At 52.3% G+C, this 21,945-nt stretch overlaps 1 protein-coding gene across 6 annotated transcripts in view; it reads left to right on the plus strand.

The window, feature by feature from the left end:
* The window catches only part of LAMB3 (laminin subunit beta 3), a 28,050-nt gene extending 6,112 nt beyond the window's left edge, over nucleotides 1-21,938 (plus strand). For 5 of the 6 annotated variants that reach the window (XM_071578596.1, XM_071578593.1, XM_071578592.1 and 2 more), the window contains 20 exons: nucleotides 6,948-7,062; nucleotides 7,249-7,322; nucleotides 7,773-7,955; nucleotides 8,326-8,389; nucleotides 8,693-8,868; nucleotides 9,455-9,578; nucleotides 9,912-10,100; nucleotides 10,234-10,389; nucleotides 10,933-11,129; nucleotides 11,953-12,064; nucleotides 12,518-12,890; nucleotides 13,383-13,543; nucleotides 14,541-14,749; nucleotides 15,815-16,018; nucleotides 16,655-16,799; nucleotides 18,569-18,776; nucleotides 19,761-19,902; nucleotides 20,187-20,363; nucleotides 20,881-21,034; nucleotides 21,424-21,938. In XM_071578596.1, coding sequence (XP_071434697.1) covers nucleotides 6,948-7,062; nucleotides 7,249-7,322; nucleotides 7,773-7,955; nucleotides 8,326-8,389; nucleotides 8,693-8,868; nucleotides 9,455-9,578; nucleotides 9,912-10,100; nucleotides 10,234-10,389; nucleotides 10,933-11,129; nucleotides 11,953-12,064; nucleotides 12,518-12,890; nucleotides 13,383-13,543; nucleotides 14,541-14,749; nucleotides 15,815-16,018; nucleotides 16,655-16,799; nucleotides 18,569-18,776; nucleotides 19,761-19,902; nucleotides 20,187-20,363; nucleotides 20,881-21,034; nucleotides 21,424-21,560 — 3,300 coding nt within the window. In that variant the 3' untranslated portion in view covers nucleotides 21,561-21,938. The remainder of the gene's footprint in view (nucleotides 1-6,947; nucleotides 7,063-7,248; nucleotides 7,323-7,772; nucleotides 7,956-8,325; nucleotides 8,390-8,692; nucleotides 8,869-9,454; nucleotides 9,579-9,911; nucleotides 10,101-10,233; nucleotides 10,390-10,932; nucleotides 11,130-11,952; nucleotides 12,065-12,517; nucleotides 12,891-13,382; nucleotides 13,544-14,540; nucleotides 14,750-15,814; nucleotides 16,019-16,654; nucleotides 16,800-18,568; nucleotides 18,777-19,760; nucleotides 19,903-20,186; nucleotides 20,364-20,880; nucleotides 21,035-21,423) is intronic. The other variant, XM_071578598.1, reaches the window with a different exon arrangement.
* Nucleotides 21,939-21,945: the final 7 nt, after the last annotated feature.

Raw genomic sequence — 21,945 nt, forward strand, 5'->3', positions numbered from 1 at the left:
CTAATTTAAGCAAAACTTAATCCCCTGAACTCAATTTTCTTATTCCCATCCCATAAAAAGCAATCACTTTTAATTTATAGACTCTTGCAGCTCTTTTTTGGTTACAAGCCTTGCTCTTGGGTTTTTTTTGCCAAATAGGTACAAATTTGGAGGTGGTTTTGCAATCCCAGCAGAGGGCACGGGATGAGGGGTTGTTCTCCCTGGTGCCAGCTGGCCACTGCTGCCCGTCTGCTCCCCACTGGCCTCAGGGTCCTCTTTTGCAACCCTGGTGGGTCACTTATCAACTTCAGCCACTGCTCCATTGTCTGCTCCATCTGCAGATCCCTCTAACCTTTATACTTTGCTCTGCTATTGCTCCATTCCCTGGCTGGAGGCTCCGTCTAGTGAAATCCAGGAGGGACATTCAGCATTGCCATTTATAGCACAGTGGTGATTAGAGAAGTGATGGGGGGTGGAAACCAGGCAGGCCAATGATCTGGCTTGGACATCACTCTCTGCTTTGGACAGGGCTGGTGGAGTCAGCAAGGGAAGGAAAAGCAGGAGGGAAACTGAAAATAAAACAGGAAAATTAGTCTGCCTGAATTTGGAGTTGGAGACGTGAGGAGGAAAGACTCAACAGGAAAGACTTGATGAGAGGATTCTGTGGAAAGGCTCTGATGGACTGAGGTGTGATTCAAGGCTCAATTAACACATCTCCTTTGTATATATGTATGTACATAAATATATGATATATATGCAAATATGACTGTAAGCATAGCACTGTGTTAGGAGTACAGAGGAGCTCACATTGCCTGACTCCAGCCTAGGGAAGGCACAGTGTGGCTTTCACATGGACCAGCAAATCCCAAATCCCCTTGCCTGGCCTGGCCATTCCAACTGCCAGCACAAGGGCTGTGCATGCCTGTGGCTCCCTGCTCTGCTGCTGGAAACTGGGACCTGTCCCGTGCCAGACCCACCCCCAGCACTTCTCTGCAGGGAGAGTGGTCCTTCCCTCCAGGCTTGTGCAATGCTTTTGCTTAGTCATAGGCACAATTAGAAAGTAGCCACAGATTTTTCTGGTTGTTTTATTAATTTAGAATATCACCCCAAACACGCCACACATCCCTGTGAAATCTTTTCCCAAAGAACAGGCAGGAGAGGAGCAGAGCTGTGTGTCCCTGTGCTCGTGTTGCTGCATCTTACAGTGGAGCAGGCGTGTCTGTGTGACAACTACATCCTCACACCCCAGCCCTGGGAGATTTGAGATATTAATTGCTGCTGGCATAAGGACCAAGATTTTCAGCCTTCTCTTATCTGCTCTTTATGGGTATTTGGTGGATATGAAGGGTGGGAAGTCACCTTCATCACCCCTTGTGTCGTGATGGCACAGAGTCATCCAGGTGGGAAATTGAGAGGTACCAGAGAAGCCTGATCCCTACATGAGGCAGGGGGAGGAAATGTGAGCCTGTTGCAGCTCCTGGCATAGCTGATGGATGGTCACAGCTGCCTGGCAGGGTTGAGCTGCAGCTTCTCTGGTGCCTCAGCACCGACTCCTCTTTGGCTGCTTCCAAAAATACAGGCCAGTGTCTGTGAGAGAGAGGAAGTGCCAGACTAATGCTTGTGCCTGCTGTGCTGCTGCTGTCTGATGGTTACATCTGCTTTGCCCACCTGCATGAGTCAGTCAGGGAGGTGAGTGCCCAGCCAAAGCTTCCTGGGTGCTCCAGCAAGCCCTTGGCATGTTGGAACAGGGGAGAAGCAGCCTGGAAAGCTGTGCCTCCCAGCTCCCTTTCTTTCCAGACTCACATCGTCAGTCAGGCTTAAGTTTTTTACACAGAAAAATGCACCCTCAAAACCATGAAATAACTCTGATAGGACATGACCAAAGCAGGGCTTCCAGTTTTGGGGTTTCCCTCATCAATTCAGAGGTTTGCACTGAATAATTTGCATTCCCAACCTGTTGAAGGTGATACAGCAACCCCGTGTTGCTGCTCAGTGCTTGTCTCATTCAGGCATTCAGACACACCCTGCTCTTTTCTGCAGGGATATGTCCCTACCTGCAGTGGGTGTGCAGAAGAAAAAGCCTATTTTCCATTAGTTTTAGCTCCTCCCGTCTCTGTATCCTTTTTTTTTTGCCACATGACTGCAAACTGACACATATGCTGGGAGACATCACGTCATTCCCTTGCAGTGGAGTTGCAGAGGCAGCAGGACCCCAGCAAGGCCTGCAGGGTGGGGGCTAAGCTGGTGCAGTTTGGGCTCTGCAGACTTGTCATCCTGGCAGATTTTAGATCCAGTTCTGCTGGTGTGAGAACAGAAGGGGTGAGGAAAACAGGCACCCACGTGTTTGCTTTTCAGCAAGAGAAATGAACTTCATTTCCTTAAACCCCATTCCTGGGATGTTGGTCCAGCTTGTGTCTTCTCCCCCATCTCTGCTGTTGCCTCTTAATTTGGGGTCACTGAAAACCAAGCTGGGGGTCAGAGCCCTCTCTTTGTGTTTTGAGCATAACTTTGGAGCTCGTTTTCAGTATCATTTCCAACAGGCCAAGCAAGGATGTGACAATAATATTATGGATAACAGAATCAAGAGTACATGGTGGGATTTGGGGCTGTCCTGTGTAGGATCAGGACCTTGACTCGATGATCTTTGTGGGGCCCTTCCAACTCAGGAGGTTCTCTGATAAGTCTGTGTTTCAAAATGGAAGCCCAGTCTAGTTTGCAAATACCAGTTGCTCACTGGGAAGTTTAACCATGATGACCTAACCATGGGTAAGTTCCACTGCCTTTTCCCATGGAAAATGTATGGATTACTTCACAGGCACAAGCCCTACTCCATGAGCCTGGCATAGCCACACTGTGCAGCTAACAGGACATGAAAATGGGTTGAAAGTGAGACTTACATAACTTGGCTTTGCAGGTGCCTTTGCTCCCCAGGTGACTCCTTGTTGCTGCTCACCCTAGTTTTTAATAACCTTTAATCTCTTGGTATATGTATAAATTCCCACTGCTTTCCAGATTGTCCCAAAATAAACTTGGAATAGGAATTACTGTCCCTATAGAATATTCCTTGTGCAAGAGCACACAGGGCTCCCCTGTGGGAGGCTCCGTGCCAGGAGCACTGACACAGTGCTCTCCATGGCAGGCAGCTGAGTCAAATGGGGGACCACCGAGGTCCCCACAGCTGAGAAAGGTCTCTGTTTCATGTCTGGAGAGCAGCAGCTTCCCATTTTTGCTGATGAATAAGTTCAGGTTATTTTGGGTTGTGCTCCAGTGCCAGGAGGTTTTATTTCAAGAGCTCTCTACTCATATTAAAATGGCAGAGAGAGCTCATAAATTACTTTGGTCAGAGTCCATCAATGGAAAATCGTTTGAGGTTTGCTGCTCCTGCATGAGCAGGGGAGCAGGAAAGGCTGCTCAGGAGCTGCTTCACAAGGTCAGAGCAGGAGGAGAGCAGCAAAAACCTGCAGGGTGTCACACATGGGCATTTTTACCATAACTGGTGGGCTTTCCCCTCTCCATTTCTTTCTAAAACATCAGTCTGTTTATTCTCAATACTCTGCCTTTTTCTCTGACATGACTATGTTGTGAATTATTATTCAGAAGTCTGGAATGAATTTCCCTTAATCTCAGAACCTCCACAAACCATATTTTGGGTGACTCATGAGTAGCTTGGAGGCACAGAGAGCTGTTAATGCTTCCCATGCAAACCTACAACCTCTTTTACCTTCCTAACGTCCTTTCCAGCCCCCATCCCACACCTCCTCAGACACAGAGCAGTTCTCTGCCCGGTGCCTGGCAGGGAGGGAAGGACGTGCTGGAGAGTCAGGGATGCCCCAGGGGTTGATGACCCAGCTTAGACCCGACCTCTTCACTGTCACTCGTCACGTAGTCCCACAGCCCTTGGCTATTCCTGGTGGCATCTCCTGAGCCTGGTCAAAAAGGAGAGAGCAGGAGAAAGGTATGTACCTGGTAAATCTCCACTCAGCCCGGCTCTGGACTGTCATTTTTGGTAATTCCCTCTGTCCCGAGGACCTTTGAGACACAGCCCCGGTCGGGAAGAGCAAACCCTCCTGTTGTGCAATAAAGGGCTTTCACAATTTGCTTCGAGGACAGGGAAATGAATTTCGCTTCCAGTGTTAATTTCAGCCTTATTAAAAAGCTGAGAAAAATTAAAAAAATCAAAGAGGATTTTTGCCCCCAGCACAGCCCCTGGCTGCCCAGGGAGGGTCTGTCTCACACAGTTTCGGCTGCGTTTTTATTTAGCAGCGCATTTTAAGTGGGGCGGCAGCTGCACAGCAGCTCCTCGAGAGCATCCTGTCTCTGGCTGTGAGAATGATCTAATAAGTATGAACGAATCACTCCTGATGAATAATTTAGCCGAGATTAACCTTTCCCCTTGCAGAAAGCCTTCCCTTCCCCTTTGCTAAGCACAGCCACAACTGGTGTGAAGTTTAATCACTGCTGGCAATTGTTCTGTAGATTATTTCTGTGGATAATTCCTGCAGCTCCTGACAATTTGCTGCTGGTAATCATTATCTGAAATGAGTTCTTCTGCCTGGACCTGATTAAATTATTTGTGATTCTCACTGGCAGAGCCAGGAGGAGTTGGTAGAGCCAGGGAAATTGCATGATTATATATTTTGAATTCTCTGTTTGCTTACTTTTCGATATTGCCATAAATACTGTAGTTTGCCAACTCCTGTTCTGGGATATTTATAGACAGAGAACATAAAGATAGGGGAAAATATTATGGAAACAAACCAGTTTCTAGTGAAGATCTCTTCTCACCATCAACCCAGATAAGGAAAGGCTCCAGGGTCTGGGACAGAGCAGAGTCAGGTCTGGGCATTTTTAGGAATAAAACTCAGCCTAAGGTGTAATCTCACATCTGCCCCTTCTGCCCAACCACCTTGCTGGGTGTCAGCACCCCTGGGTGGCTTTGCAGCTGCTGTGGTACCAGTTGGTGTTTTCTGGTCAAGGCCATCCTCCTCCTTGTGTGGTTTTGTGGGAGAACAAACAAAAGGGTAATTCTGGACAAGGTTTGTCTTTAATGTGGCATAAGTTTAAAAAAAATAGTGAAAAAAAATTCTTCTGAAACCAAGTTCCTTTTGGTAGAAATAAGAGACTGGTTTGGCTAAGCCTGTTAGAGGAGTGAGGCAGTAGGTATAAACTATAATTTCATTTTTAAAGGGGAATTGAGTAATGCTGCTGCTGCTGTGACCCACTGGCTGCCACCTCCAGCTGCCCTTGTAGGCACAGGCCCCTCCTAACCCCAGCACAAGTTGTGTTTAGTGCTTTGGTTGGAATTGGTTCATTTGTTTTAAGTATCATATGGGAGATTTTAGCACAGAGGTGGCTATAAAGTGCTGGCTGTCACCCGATGCCCCTGTTCAGTCACTGAAAGGCGATGCCATCACTGGGGTCCCAAACATGCCTGAGCCTCTGGTGTCACTTAATGCCACTGCAGCTCTTGCAGCAGGGTATCTCATTGCCCTCCTTGTGCCAGCTGTGCCTGTGCCAGACACACTCCCCTCCTCTCCCCTGGACCCACTTTCCTCCCAGGATGAACTTTCTGAGCTCTCCTGCTCTGCCCCATCAAGACCAGCTCCTACCATCACTGGCAAACATTGTGCTCCCTCTTCCCAAACTCCTCAGGCTTTGGGATGTGTCAGGGTGTCACATGTGTCCCACTGCTTCATTTGGGAGTCTGCTTTACTGCTCAGGCCACTGCCAGCTTAGACTCACAGAATGGTTTGGATTGGGAGGGTCCTTAAAGATGATGTAGTTCCACCTCCCTGCCATGGGCAGGGACACCATCCCTTAGCCCAGGTTGCTCCAAGCCCTGTCCAACCTGGCCTGGAAGACTTTCCAGGTATGGGGCAGCCACAGCTTCTCTGGGCACTCTGTTTTTCACCAGGCTGGAGGGGCTGAGCACTTCCTTTCATGCCTTGAGTAGCAGCTTTCCCATTGCAGTGGCCTCTGCAGTCCCTGGCATTTGCTTCACTCCTAGTGCTTTGGATGGGACCTCCCCATGTTCCCCACGGGATGTTGCTGCAGGCTCTGGCATCATCTACTAATGTACCACCCCTCTGGGACCTGCCCTTCCCCACCTTGCCCTCACCTGTGTGTCTTGCTCCCATTGGTCCTTGCCCAACCTGCTCGCCCACCCCATGCTTGCCTCTCCCCTTGGCCAGTGTCCAGGCCTTCCCTGCTTCTCCTCTCTTGCTCAACCTCTTTCCTGCTGCTTTCTACTAATTTCTGAGCCTGCTCATGAGCTGCACGTACCCGTAACCCCCATGGTGGTGGCTGCACAGAGCGTTGCTTGGTTAGTCAGATTTGAGTATTTGTTTGCTCCCAGGGGACCACTTTCTCCAGTGCTACATCTGTGTTTGCTCCTTGAATTACTTGCTCAAGTGAAGGGCTGAACTTTGAGCCACTCGACTTCCCACCCCCTGACTTCTCACCCCCTGCGCTGTTTGCTCCCGCTCTGCTCCCAAGGGAGAGCTCAGGGAGGGCTGAAAGTCACCCAGAGCTTTTGGATGCAAGAGAAAGGCCTTTCTGTTCACCCAAACAGCCCTGCTTGGCTGTGTGGAAAAGGCAAACTGGTCCTGAAAAGCTGCAAAGAACTTTTTATCAAATGTTGGCATTGTGGAAAACAAGGTGGGGGGGTCTCTTTAAAAAAAGGCATTTTTGAGGGTTTGCCAATAATCTGTTTTAGTCAAAGGCATTTTGGTTTTAGTTTTTAGTCCATAAAACCACAAGTTGTGGTTTTTAGCAAAGTGTAAAGGGGAGCATTTGAGCCTTGTGTATTGTTAGTCTTGCTGATTGCAGCTCTTCAGATCTCTATAAACCAGTTTGCTGATTCCATTTGCTCCTCATGGAGCCCACACTGCTCTTGGGTTCCTCATCTCCGGGGTCTTTCCCTCCAGCCAAGTCTGGATTGTCACCTCCACCTGTCCTTTCTCTTCCAGTGGAGCATGAAATGCTGCAGGTGTGACTCTCGGCTGCCACACACCTACAATGGCCACAGGGTGGACAATGTCCTGTCCTCGGCCGGACACACACGTTGGTGGCAGTCCCAGAACGGTGAGTACCTTGGGGTCCCCCGGGACACCAACTCCAGGCAATAACTTGCATGAGAAGAGGAGAAGGTGTTGAATTCAGTAGATGGGAAGGAAAGAATGAAATAAATGACTTGGCTGAGGCAGCAAAGCAGTTTATTCTCCTGAAGTCCCACTGTGCCCCTCTGAAGCCTCCTCTCTGTGCCCGCAGGTGTCGAGCGCGTGTCTCTGCAGCTGGACCTGGACCAGACCTTCCAGCTGGGCAGCGTCGTTCTGCACTTCAGGGTCTGTGTTTGTGTTTGTGTGCAGCTTCTCTGCCTCAGAGGAGGTCTCAGGTGGCACTGGGTGGGCCTTGCTGGCTCTCTGTGGATGCAGGGATGTTGATTCACAGCTTCCTGCAGGACATTGCTCCTCCTTTCGCCCTGTTTTATTTATGGCTGTTCCCGTGAGAACTGGGAATTCCATTCCATTGGGAATGAAAAACAGGGTGGTGGGTTCTGATGCTGTGAATATCTGCCAAAAAGTCTCCTTGGTGCAAGGTGTGTGCTTTGTGGCTGTAGCAGGGCTGGCTGAGGTGGGGGGACCCCAGAAGTTCTTGGCAACCTGCAGGGTTAATCCAGCAGCCTGTGGAGACCTGAGCCTGGAGGGAGGAAGAGGAGGAAGATGGATAGGCATTCCTGGGGCACGATCCAGGTGTGTACCTGTTACAGATGTGCCTCTCTCCCTGCCCTGCAGTCACCACTCCCCGCTGCGATGCTGATCGAGCGCTCCACCGACTTCGGCAGGACCTGGCAGGTGTACCAGTACCTGGCCTCCGACTGCACCAGCACCTTCCCCCACATACCCCGGGGCTCCCCTGAGAGCTGGCAGGACACTCGGTGCCAGGCGCTGCAGGGGCACCCTATGCATGGGGGCACGGTAGGATTTGGGGAATTCTGTGGCTCTGGGTTTGGGGGAGGTGGCCTGGGCAATGCTGCAGGAAAACACAATGGCCTGGAGGTCTTTTACACCTCTGAATTACACCTGGTGAGGGATGGAGCCCATGGCCATCCAACAATGCTGAGGGGAGTCTTGGGAAGATTCCTGCTCCTTTGACAGGAAAGTCTGTGCTGCTTTGTAGCAGGTGAGGTGTTATGTTGGTCTTCCTGCAAAATCCTCTGCAGCTCTGATGTCTTCTCCCTGTGTTAAGTGACATTCTGCAGAGGCAGGTCCAGAGCACGTGCTGCTTGGAGCATGAGCAGAGAGCACCTTGAGTTTCATGGGTTTTAACCTCTTTTTTCCTTCTAAGGTGAAATTCAGTGTCCAGGACCTGGCATCTACTATCACCACCTCCTACAGCCAGGCTGCCAATAGTAAGTGTCCAGCCTCTTTTATCTCTGAGAAAGGGGGAGAGGAATGAGCCACCTGGTGGTTCTTCCCACACGTGATGGGAAGTGCTGAGCCAGTGTAACCCCCGGGGAGCAGGACCCTGAGCTGCACATCAGGCTGCTGCCTCGGTGCCTCTGCAGGGCCAAGAACAGCATTTGGTCTTTGCTGTTGGCTCTCCATGCCAGTTACTCCTTCTCTTGTTCTGAGCCCTCCTCATGAGTTGCAAAGTGCTTCTGCAGCCCCTGGGTACCTGCTGCCCCCTCACATCTGTCCCTGGTCCCCAACAGAGCTGGGGCCCTTCACCAACCTGCGCATCAACTTCACTGAGCTGCTGCACATCCCACGCCAGGGGTACCACTCGCCCAGCACCTTCTACGCCGTGACAGAGATGCGGGTGCTGGGCAGCTGCTTCTGCCATGGGCACGCTGATCGCTGTGCCCCTTCTGGAGAGCAGCACACCACGGTGAGCCTCGGGCAAAGCCAAGAGCCTAAACACAAGCTCCACAGTATGGGGCTCCACTACATGCTCCTTGGGAAACCTTGGCTGGCATGGCCAGAAATGGGATGTGGGAGACTTTTCTGTGGGCAGAGGCCGCTCATAATTGAGGGAAACAGTGCCCCCTGTTTTTCCTGCAGCAATGGAGTGGTGGCTGTGAGACAGCAGCCTGTGCTACCCCATGTTTTGTGATGGGATGAAAGTGGAGGGGTTTATAAGAAGCGACAAAGCTCAGTGTCTGTGGAAAGTCTTGGTCTGGGGGGAACTGCCCCTGCCAGCACTCAGCTGGGTGAGGGGCATGCAGGTGGTTCCAGGAGGATTTAGCAGTGCAGGCTGTAGGCTGTTGTGGGATTTTCTTGTCCCCAGCTCACAGCTGGGTTGCCCTCAGGTAGGTGGTAGGGGTGGTGGGAGCAAGCGAGGAGCAATCTGTCCCGGGTGCCGGGTGCTGGAGCTTCATCCCTGCACAGGGACTGGGGGCAGGAGAGGCCTCAGGAGGATGAGGCTCTGAACTGAGCTGCTGCCACCCAGGAGGGATGACACACCATCTCTGCAGCAGGTCCATGGTCACTGCGTGTGCCAGCACAACACCGCCGGTGCCCACTGCGAGCGCTGTGCCGACCTCTACAATGCCCGGCCCTGGGCGCCCGCCGAAGACAACGACCCCCACGAGTGCCAGAGTATGTCCAGTGCCTCTTCCTCTCCTAAACCCTCCCTAGCTGTGAACAGGAGTGAGCTCTGAGATCTTTTCCTGGCACACTTTGTGGGGCTGGATGGTAACAGGGGTGTCTCTGGCATGTTGGCACACTGGGCTTTGCTCTGGGCAATGCCACTCTTGGGCTGCACCAGTGCCCAGCGTGGCTGTCTGACTGGTGCCACAGGTCCTGGGGTGGTTAACGGGTGTCACCGTGTCACACAGGAGCCTTGGGCACCCTCTAGTGCCGCCACTGCTGCTGCTGGAGGGATTTGCACGGTGACGGCTCGAACTGAGCCGTTTCCTTGGGTGTTTTTAGGATGCAACTGCAATGGTCACTCAGCCTCGTGCCACTTTGACCCCGAGCTGTACCAGGCTAGTGGAGGGGTCAGTGGGGGTGTCTGTGATGACTGCCAGCACAACACTGAAGGCAACAACTGTGAGCGCTGCAAAAGCAACTATTTTCGCAACCAGCAGCGAGATCTCACCCATCCTGAAGCCTGTCTGCGTGAGTGCCCAGTTACACCCCCTATCCTCCCACAGCACCTTCCCCAGACCCCTGTCACCCCTCAGCTGTGATGTTGCCACCCTTCCCAGACCCCTGTCACCCCTCAGCTGTGATGACTCTTGCCCATTTCCAGCCTGTGAATGTGACCCGGATGGCACCGTGCCAGGCTCTGTCTGTGACCCGGTGACAGGGCGCTGTGTCTGCAAGGAGAACGTGCAGGGGGATCGCTGCCACCTCTGCAAACCAGGGTTCACCCAGCTGGCCAACCCCAACCCCTTGGGCTGCCGCGGTGAGTACCCCCTGAGACACCCCCTGCTTGCTCCCTCCCCACCTCTGTGCCCTCAGTGGCTCTGAAAGGGACCTGAGTCCTTCCCAGCTTTGCTTTGGGATTTTCAAGTGAAATTCCTGTTTTGTAAAGGCTTTTAAAACCTCGTAGCTCAGGTGTAAATTTGGCAGGAAGAACGGGAAAGCAGAGTTTGGAGTGTGTGTATCCCAAGTGCCTCCCTGGGCGTGCAGGGCTCAGGGAGCTGCAGGGGGGCAGGAGGTGGTGCCCTGGGGGGCTGCACACAGCAGAAAGGGGCTGTAGGGCAGCTCAGTGTTGTGTGTCCCACTGGCCTGGAGAGATGTTGAGGTCACTCAGGCTCTAATTCCTCCTGCAGCTCTTGAGGGGTTGTGTTTAGGGCAGGGCAGGTGCAGGTTCCATGAGTATGAAGGGAGGGACAGGAGAGCTCATCTCTGGGAGGCTGGAAGGTCCTTCTGTGGGTCTGCTCATGGGGATCTGGGCTAGTACTCTACACTCATTTTTAACATGCCAAACCCCTCCCTGTTTCAGGATGCACCTGCAACGCCCTGGGCACACGGCAGGACATGCCCTGTGATGATGAGACAGGGAGGTGTTTCTGCCTGCCCAACGTGGTGGGCAACGACTGCGACCAGTGCGCGGCCGAGCACTGGAACATGGGCAGCGGGCAGGGCTGCCAGCCCTGTGACTGCCACCCCCGCGGCTCCCGCAGCCCCCTCTGCAACCAGGTACTGCTCAGTCCACCCTGAGTGTCCTCAGAGCTGGCTCCACTTCCTGCAGCAATATTGGGTTTTGATTCCCTGTCTTTGCTCTTTTTCCCTTTCTCAACTCCACAAAAGCTTCTGTGAGGGGCTGCCATGTCCCTGCTGGGCAGCACCACACTGGGCATCTCTCAGGGCATCAAAACCACCTATTGGGTGGCTCCTTTGTCCCATCCCATCTCTGGGAGCTTTCACAAAAAAGACTTTGCATTCCCCAGTGCATCCCACTCTTATTTTCCTTTTCCCATTTCCTAGAAAACACATGACAGACTACTCAGGAAAATGAAAGAAGGTGGTAATTATCAAGGCAAGATTAAGTCATTTTAACAAGCCTGATATTTAGCAAGGAAGTCCTAATAAGACATCTTCACACAGCCAAGGGAAGTTAATTATCCTCATTTGTCAATGAAAAGCATGAGTGTCACTTCAGGCTTAAGAAGCAACTGGAAAAATTAAAGTCAAATGCAAAAAACCCCAAATGCATGACAAATTCTAAGAGCCAAAGATAAGTTCCAAATGAGCTCAGTGTGGGGAGGAGACCTGAGATGGCAAAGCAGCTGCTTGTGGGCGATTGCTTTGTTTTTGAAACAAAGCTTAACACTCTCCTTGAAGTGCTTGGTTGGCATCCCTGTGGCTCAGCCTGCAGCCCAGCATGGACATGTCCTGGGGCACAGGCCGAGCAGAGAAAATGGTCCTTGTGCTGGTTTTATCGAGTCAGAGCAGCTGAGGGAGAGCTTTCCCAGGAGGGTGCCCAGAGCTGGGTGTACCTGATGTGTTTCTGTGCCCTCAGTTCACAGGACAGTGTCCATGCAGAGAAGGCTTCACAGGACGGACATGCTCTGTCATGCAGGTGCAGGTGTGCCCAGACAGGCACTACAGAGATGCCCAGGGCAGGTGCACAGGTAGGAACCATCTGTTTTGGATTGGGTTGCTGTTTCCTACCACTGTTAAATCATGGATTATCTGGGAAAAAGAGCACCTGGCCCATGTCCTGACATCCATCCACATTCCCACGCGGTTTGCAGAGGGATTTTCTCTCTGGAACAGCCTCCCAGTTCCACCCCCATCTCCAGGTACCCACCAATCCCCTCCCAGCAGCCTTGGACAAGCTCCTGGGCCATGCCAGTCTGGCCCTGCAAGGGGTTGCCCCCTGACAAGCTCCTGGACTTGAGTACCCTTCCTGTTTCCCTGCCCCATTTGTCCCAGCTGCTGCAGGAGCTGATGGGTGGGGGTGGACTTCAGACTAGGTTGCCATCTCATTAACAGGGGCTGGTTTTACACAGGTATAATTTCCCCACCATCACCACATTTCAGTGGGTTTCATCTCTCTGTCTCTCTACCTTTCCACCTCCCAGAGTGCAACTGTGACTTCCAGGGCACAGAGCAGGTGGGATGTGACAAGACCACTGGCCAGTGCCTCTGCCGCCCGGGGGTCACGGGCCAGCGCTGTGACCAGTGCCAGCGGGGCCATTGCAGCACCTACCCTGAGTGCCAGCTGTGCCACCCCTGCTTCCAAACCTACGATGGGGACATCCAGCGCCTGCGCCTGCGCCAGGCTGGGCTCAGCAACTCCACATCGCGGCTTCCCATTGGGACTGGGGGGTCCCACCTCGGCCCCCGCCTGGCCCAGGCAGAGAGGAACGTGCAGCAGGCACAGGGCATCCTTGGCCACTCTTCTGTGACGCAGCAGAGCCTGGCCCAGGTGGGCAGCACACTCTCTGCCATCAGGTGAGGGACAGCGGGCATCCCTTATCCATCCTCCTCACCCAGGAGGAGGTGCTGGCATTTTTCTGTGTGCTCTCCCCATCCTGAGCTACTTGCACGTGTCCTGATTTGCTTCTGTACCTGAAATATCCTGCTCTGCTCACAAGGTGAGCAGGGGTGCAGCAGAGCAGCACTGCCACATGTGCCTGTCCTGTGCAAAATGTCACCAGGGCAGCAGGTGGGTGGGCAGGCTGTGGGTGGTTGGCATTCCCAGGGCACATCCAGCATGCTTGGTGGGAACAACTCTGGTGTGGAGGACTTGCAGCCCAGCCCTGCTCTCTGTCACCTTTGCAACCTTGCAAGGCCATGGCCTGTCCTTGGGCATCTCTGGGCTCAGAAGTGCCACTTTGCCAGTGCTGGCAGTGCCCCAGCACAGATGGCCCTGCTCAGCCCTGCTCTCTCTGCAGGTGCTTTGCTCTCCACTTGAACTCACATTTTGTACTTTTTCTCTCCCAGAGAGCAAGTCCGAGGCATAAATCCAGACTTTGGTCTCCTGGATGACACTGCCTCCCTCTCGAGGGAGCTGGAAGCCCTCAACAGCAGCTTGTTTATCACTGATGCCCAGTATCAGAGCAAGAAAACCCAGCTGGAAAGCAGCCTCAGCACAGATCTGTCAGGTACACAGCTACAGCTGTAATATCTCTTAATTTGCAGCTGTTAATTGACTTCAATGTGACTGTGCCTGGTGGTTTCCCACTGGCCATGGGAATGAGCTGCCAGTTTTGGAGCAGCACACAGGTCTCCCCTCCACAGCCTCTGTCCATGACCTGGCATTTCACACTTCTGGGCTATTTGCTCCAATCTTTTGGGGCTGGGCAGCTCGCTCTGTGTTCCTGTTCCCCACCAGCACAAGCTCCTCTGCTGGGGAGCAGTAGAAAGGAGTGACAGTGCTGGGACAGTGTCACCAAAGCCATGAGGCAGTTGAGATAATGAAGGTTGTGCACAGATGGAAGGGATGGAGGGTGGGGAAGAGAGCCAGGCGGCTGTCAGGCGCTTGGGAGAAGAGCTAATTAAGCCCTGTGACAGTGCTGGTGGTTGGCTGCCCTGTGACAGTGCTGGTGGTTGGCTGCCCTGTGACAGTGCTGGTGGTTGGCTGCCCTGAGATCCAGCTCCAGCTCGTGCTCCCTGAGTGAATCACTGCTGTCCCCTCCCCTGGCTGGAGATGTGCCAGCTGTGCTGAGTGGTCACTGTTGGGACAGGTTCACTCTGCACCTTTCCACATGTGCAGGGCTTAGAGGTCCATGTTCTGACCACCCTCCTTCCAGGCTGTGCTGGAAGGGAATGTTGGGGCTGCTCAGGGGCCAAGGAAAGGGCTCTGAAAACTGCCCTGCCTGGCAAAGCCCAGGGTCAGCACATGCATGTTGTCTTGCTTCAGTTTTCTTTTAATCTTTTAACCCCATCCCAGAGTTCAGCCCCTCAGGAGACCTCTAGGTCACTGAAGGAATGGCTGAAAGGTGTTTGGAAACAAAAGCAGCTTTTTGGTGATGCTTTAGTGGCTAAATATTGTGGCTGCATCCCTCTCCTCTCTGCACAGGGGAGAGTCAGTGCCTTCTCCGAAGTAGCTGTGCTGCATTTATGAGTCATTTGTGTCACTTATCGGTTTGATTCCTGCAGGAGCCTTCAAGACCATCCAGTCTGCTTACCAGACCTCCAGCAGTGCCAGCAGCCTGGTGGCTGGGGCCTCTGGGCTGCTGGCTGAGTCTCGGGAGAGCCGCAGGAGCACCGAGGGGCTGCAGGGTGGGCTCACAGGGACCACCTCCAGGCTGCTGACCCTCAGGGGTGACATGGCCTCAGCCCCCAACCTGACCCCTGTCATAAACAAGGTGAAGATGCAAAGTGGTTCTCTGAGCTCCCCACTGTGTTTGTCTGGTTTTCAGAGGGCTTGAAGTGCTCAGGAGGCAAAAGTCTCATCCTGCAGTTGTGTGTTTTTCCTCAAACAGCCCAGCACGGCAGGACAGACCTCTGTACAGAGAGACTCAGAAATGCCATCAACCTGCTGCTGTGGGCATCAGTGGAGAATTGGCCAAGCACCCCTTGCCTGGGGATCATTGATACCAAAACATTGCCCACCACTCCCTCCCAGCCATGTGCTTTACCCTCCAGGGACTCTCTGATGTGTCAGTTCTTGTATCTCAAAGACCCACTTAATTTCTGGATGAGGTTTCTCTTGTTTCTCCTTCACTGCTTTGTTATTGCCATGGAGATCCATTTCCATGTCTCCTAATGCATGGTTGCTGTGGAGACCACCAGCCCCCCCTCTCTGCTTTTCAGGGCACCAGGACATTCCTGAGCCACCAGCCTGGCTCTGGGTCTGCACGTGACCTGCTGCGGAATGTTTTTTGGGGGGGTAACTCCAGGAGGTGCCATGCAATTAAAACTGCTGGAGTCCAGACAGGAAGGACAGGGGATTCTCATCCAATTCTCTCTCCCAGAGCAAACCGTGCAGGTTGGACAGGGTGTTTTGCTGAGATGTTTGCTCCATGCAGACGTGCTGTTGCTCACTGTGAGCCACTGGGGTTTAGCTCCTGCTTTGCTCATGTTTCTGCTCCAGTTTGGGGCAGTGAGGTGATGCTGAGCTGGTGTTGCTGGCTCAGGTGTGGGCATTCAGCACAATAGCTCTGGCTGTCCTTCTCCAACACTGTCACAGTCTCCAGTCCTTTGGGCTGTGCCACATGTGTTGCCATGAGCCCCACTGGGGTGGGGTGGGGTGGCTCCATCCCTGTGCCCACAGAGAGCTCCTGCAGCACCAGCACAGTGATTTCCCAGCTGCTTTGGCGAAAGTCTGTCAAATCTTTGGCCCCTGTGACATGCTGGTTTCCTCCCCAAGGGCACTGAGGTCTCTCCAGGCAGGCGAGTGCCCTCCTGCCCAGCTGTTCTCTCCTCTCCAGGTGTGTGGTGGGTTGCGAGTGGAGATGTGCACACCTGGTCACTGCGAGGGGCTGCTGTGCCCACGGGACAACAGCTCTGCCTGCAGGGAGGGCCAGCCCTGCCGTGGCATCTTCCCACTGGCCAGTGGGGCTCTGGTTGCAGCTGGGGAAGCATCCAGGGAATTTGGCAGCCTGAGCACCCGGCTCCGGGAGACGGCACAACTGGTGAGTGTGGGCAGCGCTGTCTGCCCTCCCACTCGGACCCTCGGGGTCAAACAACAGAGCCAAGGGGCAGCTGTGGAGAGAGTGATAAATACCCCACATCAAACTCCATGTGAGACTTGGTCCCTTGGGAAGCTTCAGAAATTTTTGAGTGGGAGACTCCTTGGTGCATGTGTGGGTCCTGCCATCCCCAGCAAAGGAGCTGCAGACCTGAAGATGTGAGAGGCCCTAGAAATGTCACGAGGAAGCCTTTGGGATTAATATGGCAAAAGGGGTGGGAATGTGGAAAACTCTGATTCTGGAGGTGTATCTGCTCCAGCATTTGGTCCTCTCTGCTAGAGTTCTTGTGTTAGTGCTCTTGCAGCTTCTTTTTATGGCTTGCAAAGATAAAACGAGCCTTCAAACTAATTCAAAATCCATTTAAAAAGTGTTTTTAAAAGCTAAATGGTGCTGTCCCTCTTCAAGACCTTCCTTTGCAAATCCAACCCTCAGTCTTTAACATTTACAGTCCTTAAAACTTCTGGCACATAAAGAACAGGGAATGGCATCACTTCCAAGTGCCTTGCTCAGTTCCCTCAGAGCTGAGGCAGGACCGTGGGGTTCCAGATCAAGAAGAAATGGCTCCATTGTTGTTTGCAGATTAAAACAACAGAGGTGTCTTCAAGTCAGATCCAAAGCACCACTCGGCGCCTCGCGGAGCAGATGAGTGTGACGAGGACCCAGGTCGAGGCAGAGCTGCGGCGCATCCGGCAGCTCATCCAGCGAGTTCGAAACTTCTTGTCAGGTAGCTCTGCCACCTCTAGAGTCTGTGTGTGTGGTTTGTGCATGGAAATAACTAACTTTTACAGTGATAAAAGAATTGTTTGGATTGGAAAAGGCCTCCTTGATCGAGTCTGACCTGTGCCTGATCCTCACCTTTTCACCCAGAGCACTGAGTGCCACATCCAGTTGTTCTTTGGACACCTCCAGGGATGGGGACTCCCTGATGTCCAATCTGAACCTCCCCTGGCACAGCTTGAGGCCGTTCCCTCTCCTCCTGTCCCTGTGCTCTGGAGCAGAGCCTGACTCCCCTGGCTCCCTGTTCCTGGCAGGGATTGCAGAGAGAGAGAAGGTCCCCCTTGAGCCTCCTTTTCTCCAGGGTCAGTCCCCTTCAGCTCCCTCAACCCCTCCTGGTGTTCCAGACCCTTCCCCAGCTCCATTCCCTTCCCTGGACATGCTCCAGCCCCTCAATGTCTCTCTTGCCATGAGGGGCCCAGAACTGCACACAGAATTTGAAGTGTGGCTTCACTGGTGCTGAGTACAGGGGGACAATCTCTGCCCTGGTGATATTATTTATGTATGAGAGCACAGGAGAGGGAGGCAGCTGGTTGGCTCAGCCCAGTTAAGCTCTGGGATATCCAGTTTATCCAGGTATTTACAGAACAAAGGTAAAACATGTCCTCTAAGGCAGCAAGGTTGGCTGGGATGGTGCTGTTTGAAGAACAGAGAAATTGCAGCAGTACCCAAGTCTGTGGCCTTGTCAGCAATTGCAGTTTGGCCCATTGACTTGCTCAGGCTTAACTCTGCTGTTCAGATCAGGCCCAATTAATCCCAACCCTTATCTGTGTTGATTTGCTGGGATGTCACCCTGCCTGCTTCCCTACAGAGGCATTTGGGGACCACTTGTGAGGTCCATGGGGCAGGAGATACCACACAGCCCTGACCTTCTGTGCGTGGGGCTTCATGGAGAGATTTCCAACACACTCACAGGAACTGCCCTCAAATATCACCTCTAAAAAGGTGAACTTTGAGTTAGCAGAAGTGGAAAGCTGTGGAGGAGATGGTACTTTGTTTGAAGCAGCTCCCTCTGAGTCCTGCTCCCTGCCATCTCTGGGGCTGGAAAACAAACCTGTCCCCATGGCTGGTGCTCTCTCAGGATTTGCAGCCATCAGTGACCCCATGCAGGGATGTTTTCTGGCCACACTCACTGACCAGAGACAGACAGATGACCCTTCTCTGGAGCAGACTATTAATCAGATGAGAATTCCTTGTTGTCCTACAAACTGGTGGGATGACTTATTGTTTGCAGACAGATTGTAATAACATAATGAGCCTCATGAGCATTAGCTGAATAAGAAAATCAGGTCATTTGGTGCTGCCCGGTGTTAATGATGAGTGAAGATATTTCTGAGCTAATAGCTGAGCTAATGTCCCTTGGGCTCTGCCTGCTTCTGATGTATTAACTTTTATTTGTGAAATAAAGAAAGGCTTGTCTTGAAACACACCCTCATCTGCTCAGAGAGATCTGCCTGACTGCTCTGGGATTAGCCATGGTATTCTCATTGCCAAATTAAAGGTATCGTTGCAGTCCTTTCCTCAAAACTTCACTGGTGAATGGGAAGTACATTGAATTCAAGGAGATTAATGCAGGGTGGGTCCTGGCAGCTGCCTGAAGTGAGGAGGCTGCGTGTGAGAGCATGCACGGCTGGATGTCTGCCCTCCTCCTCCCTTGCCTCTGCACTCCCACCTTTCTCCTCTCCCATTCCTGATGCTGTCTGTCTGTTTGCTCTGCAGACAAGGACACAGATCCTGCCTCTATCCAGGAAATCAGTGAGTCAGTTCTGTCCCTGCATCTCCCCACGGATGCTGCTGCAGTTCAGAGAAAAATGAGTGAGATCCAAAAGCTGGCGACTCAGCTGCAGTGCCCCGAAGACATCCTTGCCCAGACAGCTGAGGACATTGCCAAGGCCAAGCAGCTTCAGCAGGAGGCAGAACAAGCCAGGTCTGTTGGGGTTCAAGGGCCTTTGGCAGCTGAGGGTCAACGCAGCTGGAGGGAACATGGTGGTCCTCAGCTGGATGGAAATCTCTCTCTGCCTGAGCTGTACTGACTTGCACAATCTGAAGTTTTAAGCCATGATATTCTGTGTCCATCCAGTGTCTAAAAGCATGAATCTGCAATCTCCCTAGGGCCCCAGTACAAATTAATCTGGCTGCCAAGAATAGATCCTGTTAGAGATACCAGAACAAGAAGGGTTTTACCCAAAGTAATGGAGGTTTTTCTCTTATCTCTGTTTTGGGAGATGACGGGTTGCCCTGGTATTACTTGATATTGGTGACCTACATCCTAATTGCACAAGAGAGCATGAGGAGATTAAATGGGCTATTTGTTTTCTGGGTGAAAGTTGTTAGGATTATTCCATGGTCCCTTAAAAAGTAATTACAGAATGTCCTTGCAAATTTGGAGCATCTACTTTGTCACGTGCTGACTTGCAGCGATATCCCAGCAGAAGGTTAGTGGGATAAGTATGTAAACTCCTTGACAGTGTCTGACACCTGCTTAACCTGCTGGAAGTGATGACACAGGGAAGTCTGGTTTTCTGTGGAGAGCTCTGTCACCCAGCCTGAATAGTCCCACTGTGAGCAGAAAAATATTCATTGAAATTGGTTCAATGGTTATAGGTTTCCCTTTGATGCTTTTTCATGCACCACTTACTAAACAAATGTTTCTGACTAGTTCGAAGGAAGATGTTTTTCTCCCCCTCTCAGTTTGTCTCCTCTGCTTGGGGTTATGAAGTGGAACTAACACTTCTCCCAAAAGGAAACCTGCAGGAGTCCAGACAGGTGGCTTTGTGGTTTTGGGGGAGAAAGATTGCAACCTTCTCAGCAGCAATCCCATCTTGCTTCTCGAGCTTCCTTATTTTACCCCTGCAATCTTGACTTGCAGTTACCTACACTCACTCCTGGCTGTTTCCCCACATTTTCCCAGGAACAGGGCAAATGCTGTGGAGGGCAACGTGGAAGAGGTGGTGAGGGATCTGCAGCGAGCAAACACGATGCTCCTGGAGGCCCAGGGAGCTCTCAGGGGCTCTGGCTCTTCCCTTCGCTTCATCCAGGAGCGCATTGATGAGGTGAGTGATGCCTCCCAGTAATGGTCCTGTGCCATGCTCAGCACTCCACGGGAAATGACAACTGTAGAGCCCTGACCCGAGGGGAGTGGGATGTGGGGAAGCTTTTGCTGTATAAATGTGCCTCTCCTGTGTGCTCCTCCAGACTCCAGCCATGGTCCCTGCTGGATCCTTGGCTGCACAGGGAGCAGTCCCCGTGTGCTGCACTGTGTCCATCACAGCTGGTTCCTGCACAGAGGAAAAATCATTGGGAGTGAGATTTGGATCCTTTTTAACTTTGCTTTTAGATCGAGGCTGTGCTTGGTCCAGCTGAGAAGAATGTGGCTGCCCTGGGGTCACAGCTGGATGGGCTGGCGGGGCGGCTCGAGCAGCTGCAGCGTGGGGCTGACCAGAACCGGCTGCGGGCCACGGACACACGGCACACGGCTGAGACGGCGGCAGAGCAGGCCAGGAGTGCCCAGCAGGTACCCCCTGGCATGTCACAGCTGGGCTCCCCTCCCCAGACAGCCCAGCCAGCTGTGTCTGTACATGAGGAGAAGGTTCAGCCCTGCTCAGGTCATGGCTTGTGTGCTGGTGTGTTGCTTCTTATTAACCAGCTGCAGTGTCCCACTGCTGAGGTTTTCCAGGATCTTTCTCAATCCTAATGCCCTTTGCTGGAAACTTATTTCTGCTGTATGTCCTGCCTGAGGCAGAGCAGCCCATTAAGCTGTCAGTCAGCCTTTGAGTGCATCACAAATGGACTTTTTTGGAGACTATAGTAGATCTTACTTGCATTTGTCTCTTCGGCTGATCCTGTGTACATTTGCAGTCCTGTTCATACAATCCCATCACTTACAGATTGAACACATTTGCATGACATCAGGGACAAAGCTCTAGTGCAGGATCCATTTAACATTGAAACGGGATTCAGCATTGGGAAAACCCCTTCTCCACAGCCTATTTGAGTGATCCTTCCTGCGCTGTTTATTTGCTTTTCCACAGGCTTTTGAACAAGTGAAGCAGATGTACTCTGAGCTGAAGGGCAGGATGGAGCAGAGCCCGGCGCTGGGAGAGCAGGGCAGCAGAGTGCAGAGCATCGGCCGGGAGGCACAGGCTCTGCTCGAGGACACTTTGGGCATCATGCTCAGGATGGAAAGTAAGACTCTTAGGAACTCAGTGTAATGAATCAGGCTCTGGGGAAGAGCTTTTGGACTCTCATGGTGTGAGGGAAAGAAATCAGAAGGAAGACAACATACTTTTGGCAGTGAGATGATGGAATTTGGGCTGCGTCTGGCCAGTAAATTTAGTGTTTTCCAGGGTGCCACCATGGAAGGGAATCCCTGCCTGCAGTGCCAGTGTGGGCCCATTTCCCTCCACACACTCACTGCCACTTTTAAGCACTCCAAACTAAGGGCTTTGCTGGGAGCAGTCACTCTGAGGGGTTGTTTTGAGGGGGAGAAGAGGGAATGGAGGATGTTGGTGCAGGAGGGAGGGGGAGGCTCAGCCCAACCATCACATAAATCCTTCCCTGCCCTCTCTCCTCAGCTTTAGAGACAGAAATTCAGGAGAGCAACAAGGCTTTGATGTCCAAGTCATCCAGACTGATGGGACTGGAGAAGCAGGTGGGAAGGATCCGGGATGCCATCAAAAAGCGAGTCGCCTACTACGAGAGCTGCTCCTGAGAGAGCCACCACACTCCAGAGGCACTGCCTGCCTCCTCTGCAGACACTGACTGCTGTATTTATTCCCATTTCCCAGCTGGAGTTCTCATGTGCCCAGTATCCCTATTTTTAGCAAATTAAATTTCTGTACCGCTGGAAAAGAGCTGCACTGAACCAAAGGAACAACCCCATGGAGAGGGTTGGATTGGCCGAAGCTGCCCAGTGGTTGGAGGAAAAGAGGGAGAGGCATCAATCTCGCCATGGCAAATAAACTCATCTCCAAGTTGTTTTTTCTAGAGGGGTTTATAAACCAAGAAATGCTTTTTCTTGTTTTAGCCAATTCAAGCTCAGTTTCACTTTTCAAATTAAAACCATCATGTGGGGTCTTAAAGCTTCATATCTATCT

This window comes from Pithys albifrons, chromosome 28 (assembly GCF_047495875.1).
Source record: "Pithys albifrons albifrons isolate INPA30051 chromosome 28, PitAlb_v1, whole genome shotgun sequence".
NCBI classification, from domain to species: domain Eukaryota; kingdom Metazoa; phylum Chordata; class Aves; order Passeriformes; family Thamnophilidae; genus Pithys; species Pithys albifrons.